This window comes from Sebastes fasciatus, chromosome 11 (genome assembly GCF_043250625.1).
Source record: "Sebastes fasciatus isolate fSebFas1 chromosome 11, fSebFas1.pri, whole genome shotgun sequence".
NCBI lineage: Eukaryota > Metazoa > Chordata > Actinopteri > Perciformes > Sebastidae > Sebastes > Sebastes fasciatus.
The window spans coordinates 36,113,021-36,120,177 of NC_133805.1; the positions used below are offsets into that span (position 1 = coordinate 36,113,021).

Consider the following 7,157-nt stretch of genomic DNA (forward strand, 5'->3'; position numbering starts at 1 on the left):
ATCCTCCCTTTCCTTTATCCAGAAATAAATGCAGGGTTATCTTAAACAAATCATTGCAGATAGGTTACTCATTTTGTTGCACAACAAATAATGAAAAAAAAAAATTAGCTTTTTCCTTTTGCAATTTAACATCTGCTGACTGCAGTGATGATATCATACCATTCCACTGAATCTGCCCTTGGGCCCACCCTAAGGGAGAAAACAGGTATAAAAACCTGCCACACACAGCCTGTCATCACACTAGGTTGAGCACACAGGCTGCTTGCACAATTTGCAGTGACAAGCAGTGTCACTTTGCATTCTTAGTCTCTGAGTTGAAAAACTCCAGGAACCTCCGGCAGCATTTTTAATACGTATTCTTCTTTGACTGTTGACTTTAATGCAGCAGTTAGTTAATTGCAGTTCCTGTCAGTGTGATCTGTGTGGAGCATTAGTGGTGGTTAGTGAGCCTCCTGGTGTGTTGGATCTTCCTCTAATCCTCATCAACAACAGCATCACCATGATAATAAGCATCGCTCTGATCTGGGCAGTAGTGGTGGGATTCTGCTGCCTTCTATGGCTTGCTGTGGGGATACGACGCAGGTAAGACTAGACATAGGACATGTAGGATGTAATGTATTAGGCATTTCTTATAGTTTAAGTTCCTGTATTTTACTAACACAGTGTGTATGGAACATTAAACATTTATAGGAATCTGATAATGTACGCTGATCAACACTGACAGTTTTTTCCAGACAAGCAACAACATTGTGCATGTGACCACTTATGTAACCACTGTTATGCACTGTGAATGACATGCATTCATGCAGTGTGTGCCAATCAAACAAAAGCTTTTGTAAAGATGCTGGAATTTGTTTGGTATGTTGTTGAATCACAAACATTGTCACCAGTGTGCTGTCAGTGCTTAGCTACTGTGGTCAAACTGTTGTCAGATTGACAAAGAATTCTGCTTACAAGAGCGGCATTATGCAATTTAGACTGGTATTTAACTATAACAACATGATTAACTGGTTTGTAATGTTTTGGAAATGTCGTGGCTGTTGGGCATGGTTCAACTTCAAGGAAACTGGGCTAATTGACAAAGTCTGAATGAATTTGAATGACTATGGGTTGTGGTGGTGACAAAAATGGGAGGGTTGCATTACATGGTCTGTACCCGAAAACCCTAGGACACGGGAAGCCTAGGTATAAGGTGCTGACCATGACCGCAACGTCCTTGGTTTGCAACTGGTTTCTAACCTTTGTTGTAGAAAAAAAAGTCCACTAAACCACCAGGGTGCCCCAATCTTATTCTTTTAAATTATTAACCAATAAATTGCAATTTTGTCAGTGGGGCTGCTGCTCAGTGCAACCATGTATAACCATATTTGGTTAATTGGAGGTTTTTCAGATTACTTGAACAATATAAATCGTATTTTGTGGATTCAGACAATTCTCCTGTGTCTTAAACAAGGCTGGTTTTGTTTTGGACATGGACAAGGTTTTCATTGGACAAAAATTATAAACTTCCATGAGCTGGCAATAGGTTGAATCACTATTACTGAATATCAGTCAGTAATAGTAAGAAGCAAAATGAGCGGGACTCCTATAGAAATGCCAGGGATTATTACTTTGAATGAATATAATCCTCATAATTATCTATTTCTTGTCAATGCCCATAGGCTACCTGGTGAGCCTGCAGTTGAGAATGGCTTCATCCCCTACCTGGGTTGTGCTCTGCAGTTCGGGGCCAACCCTCTTCAGTTCCTCCGCAGCCGCCAAAAGAAGTACGGCCATATTTTCACCTGCAAGATTGCAGGCCAGTACATTCACTTCCTGTGTGACCCCTTCTCTTACCATTCAGTCATCAGACAGGGGAGACACCTGGATTGGAGGAAGTTCCACTTTGCTACGTCTGTCAAGGTAAATTCAAAAACATATTCTTCTTCTTCTTCTTCCATAGAGGACATTTTGATGCTACCAGTGAGTCTTTCAATGGGCCTATACCTCTTTTCCCTACCCTCACCAGGCGTTCGGCCACGACAGCTTTGACCCTCGCCATGGCCACACCACAGAGAACCTTCACCAAACCTTTCTGAAGACCCTGCAGGGCGAGGCTCTGCCCTCCCTGATAGAGACCATGATGGGCCACCTCCAGGACGTCATGCTGAGATCAGACACACTCTGCCCCAGCAAGGACCACTGGGAGGTGGATGGCATCTTTGCTTTCTGCTACAAGGTCAGTTATTGGACTTTGGTCTGAAAGCATACAAGATACTGCAAGAGGTAGTCTGCTATCAGACCTAAGGCTCCACAATTTATAGCGGACACAGTCTTGATTAAACTGACTCACAAAACTGACTTCTAAATGTCAAAACAAGTCAATTTCCATGGCTTCAACTAAAAGATAGCAACAAAGGTACCCAAGAGACTTACAGACTAGACTCACAGTAATTATTCAAGCCTGGACACTGTACAGTATCAGTTACCCTCCATGCCCTACAGTTGGACTCAGTGTTCCCAACAGTCCTAACAGGTTTCCTTCTGTCCGTCTGTCCTCCAGGTGATGTTTGAGTCTGGCTACCTGACTCTGTTTGGTAAAGAGCTTGGTGAAGACAAATGTCAGGCTCAGCAGGAGGCTCAGAAAGCCTTGGTGCTCAATGCTTTGGAGAACTTCAAAGAGTTTGACAAGATCTTCCCGGCGTTGGTGGCTGGCCTGCCCATCCATGTCTTCAAGAGTGCCTACAGTGCCAGAGAGGTTAGTGGGCTTTCCCTACAACTATCAAAGAAAGCAAAGACAAAATGAACTGCCTGACCATGATGCCACAATGCCTCCGTGCTTCCATTTATAACAATGATTAGCAGTATAAGCTTTACATAAGAGACATTTATTTTTATACTTCTTCTTTTCAAATGTCTAGAATCTAGCAAAGACCATGCATGCTGAAAACTTATCCAAGAGGGAGAACATGTCTGATCTGATCTCTATGAGGATGATCCTGAATGATTCCTTATCTACCTTCAATGATGTGAGCAAGGCCAGGACCCATGTTGCTCTGCTCTGGGCTTCACAGGCTAACACCCTGCCTGCTACCTTCTGGAGTCTATTTTATATGATCAGGTATGCTGATAGTTCTCTTTTTCTTTACTGTGGGGGTTCTAAGGAAATAAAACACAATGGATTTCTTAACTCAACGAGCAATATTGGTTGAGAGTTCTAGACTGTTTGAACAGAATAATAACAAAGTATTTGTAGTCTCTAACAGCTCTTTATTGTTGTTTGTCTTTCTATTGTCAATAGTCAGGTGTGTTTAATTATACTCACGAAAACACATCTCTGTTTTCACAGATAGCCTGGGGCTAGGGTGGCTAACATTACGTGCTTACAATTAGTCATATGTGTATTTATGTCTGTATCTAACCAGACCAGTCTACAGTAACTCGCTGGCCTAACACAGCAGACCAGTGCAACATCCAAGGGGAAAAAAATGACTTTTTCAATTAAAAAATGGTTGACTCTGAAGAAGACAAAGTAGGCTAACTGTAGACTAACATTTCAAATATAGCAATATGCTGCAATTGTGCCATGATTTTATATAATTTAAGTTTTAGGACAAAGATTTTTCATCGTTTAGTCTAGCACATTGGATTTGAAATGGTAAAAGTGCTGACCTCGAGCAGGGTGTTCACCCGTAGCGATAAAATGCCTGCTGATGTCTGTGGGTCAAAGACTTCAGACAGTAATTGACTGCAAATGATTTGCAGCCAAATATTAAATATAATAATTTGAGTTTATGTCCCATAAAATTTAAGGACTGTGTTCTATATAATAAGGGCTACAATTCTTGCACTGTTCATCCAATATATATATCATCACTATGATAAACCAGTATTTATAGACTTCTATATATTTGTATCAAGCATCACAGTTACAATTAAATTACACTGTGGGAAACTAGACACATGGTAATAGCATAAAATTAAAGTATTTCTTCCTGCATAAGTTGAAGTGACAGTAAGTTAACCACTATCAGTAAGTTTAACAGTTACAGTAACATGACTAACAGCTCACGTATCTGTGTTCAGGAGCCCAGATGCTTTGAAAGCAGCTTGTGAGGAAGTGCAGAAAGTTCTGGAGGATTCAGGTCAGATGGTTGACCCTAGTGACCCAACACTGAAGCTGACCAGGGAGCAGCTGGACAATATGCCTGTTCTGGGTAAGATTACCGATACATTACTAGAACATAGAAGTTACTTGTACGACAACTACTATTGTTAAATTTAAGTCTGGCAGTGCCTACAAGGTATACAATAATCCACTGTGGTCTATGTACAGAATTTGGACAGTTTTTTTTAATTTCAAATACAGTAAACAAATGTTATGAAACTAATTCCTTTCTTCATGTCGTTCTGTCTACTTTCTGTCTATAGACAGCATCACAAAAGAAGCTATGCGTCTTTCCAGTGCTTCCATGAACGTGCGTGTTGCGAAGGAAGACTTCCTGCTTCACCTTGACAACCAAGAAGCTTACCGTATTAGGAAAGATGATGTCATTGCCCTATATCCACCCATGCTGCACTACGATCCAGAAATCTATGAGGATCCCTATGTAAGACTCCTATGTAATTACTACTTAATAAATGACATAACTACCCTTTTCAGGAAATCACAGTCATTTGTGTTGCCCTACTGAAAACTCATCTTCCTCTCTCCCTCTCTCCTCTTCACCCTGCAGGAGTACAAGTTTGACCGTTTCCTGGATGAGAAGGGTCAGGAGAAACCCACCTTTTACCGCAGCGGACGGCGGCTGCGTTACTTCAACATGCCTTTCGGCTCTGGGGTCACCAAATGCCCCGGCAGATTTTTTGCTGTGTATGAGATCAAGCTGTTCCTGATTCTGGTGCTGTCCTACTTTGACATGGAACTATTGGACCCTGCTATCAAAGCCCCACCTCTTGACCAATCCCGTGCTGGTCTAGGAATCCTCCAGCCTACCTATGATGTGGACTTCAAGTACAAGTTGAAATCAAAACACTAGGCTCTTTGTGATTGAAGTAGATATTGTACATAGTGTATATTTAACAGTGTTAATGAAGATGCCTTGTTATATTTGTAAATAGACTGAATTATATATTTTTGTTGCTTTAATTTGCTGCTGAAGAACATGTATTCTGCACTTATGGAGCCCTTGCAAACAGTTTCACCTTCAGTGCATCTGGTCGTGTTGTGCCAAACACTTCCTGGCAGACATCCGGCATGTCAGAGTAAAATTGGTGAGTAGCATCCTGTTGACAGACCTAGACCCATATCAATGTATAGAATAAACTTGTTTTTGCCCGTTTACCCCAAATCTTGTAGAGTGACTTTACTGCCAACTGTTTTCCAAATCAAGTGACAGAGTTTTTGTACCTTGCAGGCAGCCATTGGTTTTAATAGATTACATTATGCCACATTATGATTATGCAGTGTAGACTCCTTAAATCAGGGGTGTCAAACATACGTCTAGAGGGCCAGAAAAGTCATTAATTTAAATTTTTCAATGAAATGCACTGCTATTCCTATTTGTCCACTGGGGGTTGTGCTGTCCTAATAAGAGTAGCAAGCCCTATACTGGATACGCTATTATAGATCCCACGTGCTTACATACAGGCTACATGACACAACACTGTCAAGCATAGGCTACTATTCATGCAGGAGCCGCCGGAAACTGTCTTTGATTCAGACAATCACAGTGTTTGATTCTGTAGCCTCACCCCCACCTCAACCCTTAGATGTTTTAATTCAGTTACCCGTTGAAATGCACATTTCTTTTGTACATTTTACAATAAGTGGAATACCTAAATGCTGTTTCAAAGTCTTCTCACTGCCAGAAGTGAAATTCTTTTATTTTTTCATTGATGAAAAAAGGTAGCTGAAGTTGCCATGTTAAAAGAAAATACAATGTACATTTCAATTTCAATTTCAATTTCAATTTATTTTTATAGAGCATCAAATCATAACAGAAGTTATCTCGAGATGCTTTATATATAGAGCAGGTCTTAGACCGTACACCATAGTACATGACCTCCGTGTCCTCAGTGGTAATGCATGTTTGCTTGTTTCTTTGAAAGATGATTTTTAAGTCAAAAGTACCAATGGTACCAAATGGAAGCCTGGCAGATAGGATATCAATATAAAAATGGAAAAAGGAATCAGTAAAGTATACTGTACATGACTAAATCTACAAAAACACTGGTATGCTCCTTTAAGCTCTAGAGCTACTGGAAGTTCACATTTACTACCACTTCAGTGTGTGACTATCACAACCAACATTCTGCAGTGAAACATGTTCTATGTGTTTATTAGCCTGTAGAAATCTGTGTGAACACATCAGCTCATCCATTCTGCTCTATCACCACTCGTTTGGTACCTTGTCATCTCGCATCAGCTAATTTATTCTGTGAGGTGAAGTTGCTGAGTGCAGCATGACCAAACTCTCTTTTTGTTTTATCAATAAATGCATTACTCTAATCAGTATCATTTACTGACTTCACCTTGAAGTAGAAGATAGAGATTCCATCAACCTTGGAGTTTGCTCTCTCTAGTTGTCTCACTCTCAAACTCTGCTGTCACTAAAGACATGTCTGATTGTTGTCAGAGCCATCTTACCTCTCAGTATAATTATTGCAAGGCATGCTGCTTAGCAATAAGATAGGTTGTAGCCCCGGCTCCTCCTGTCCATATGTCAAAGTGTACTTGGGCAAGACACTGAACCCCAAACTGCTCCTGAAGGCTGAGCCATCGGTGTGTGAATGGGTATTTAGATCCTGATGGGCAGATTGGCTCCTAGTATGGCAGCTTCTGTCATCAGTGTATGAATGTGTGTGTGAATGGGTGAATGCTGACATGTATGTAAAGAGCTTTGAGTGGTCAGAAGACTAGAAAGGAGCTATATAAATGCATGTTCATTAAACATCCAGTTTGTGAGTGCTGACTCAACAGATAAACAGTTTTCTGGACTTTTTCATAGGCTACTGTGAATTACATAATAATTACATGAATACATCTGACAGCATTTGGACACGGACATCAAAATGTATTAGCATTTCATAGTTTCACTGCAAGAGTTAATATTTTCACATGAAAACCACACATTTATAAGCATTTACCTTCCAAATTATAAGTTTACATGCTCTGT

At 40.5% G+C, this 7,157-nt stretch overlaps 1 protein-coding gene across 2 annotated transcripts; it reads left to right on the forward strand.

The window, feature by feature from the left end:
* Positions 1-231: 231 nt before the first annotated feature.
* Positions 232-5,330, forward strand: cyp7a1 (cytochrome P450, family 7, subfamily A, polypeptide 1). Of its 2 annotated transcripts, XM_074652400.1 has the most exons (9): positions 232-582; positions 1,662-1,766; positions 1,844-1,902; positions 2,009-2,218; positions 2,543-2,737; positions 2,901-3,100; positions 4,066-4,196; positions 4,411-4,589; positions 4,716-5,330. In XM_074652400.1, exons 2-9 carry the CDS (start codon positions 1,688-1,690, stop codon positions 5,016-5,018), a joined length of 1,356 nt encoding a protein of 451 aa, XP_074508501.1. In that variant the 5' UTR covers positions 232-582; positions 1,662-1,687; the 3' UTR covers positions 5,019-5,330. The 2 variants fall into 2 exon arrangements, with proteins under 2 accessions (XP_074508501.1, XP_074508500.1); XM_074652399.1 differs by having other exon boundaries at positions 1,662-1,902.
* The last annotated feature ends 1,827 nt before the right edge of the window (positions 5,331-7,157 follow it).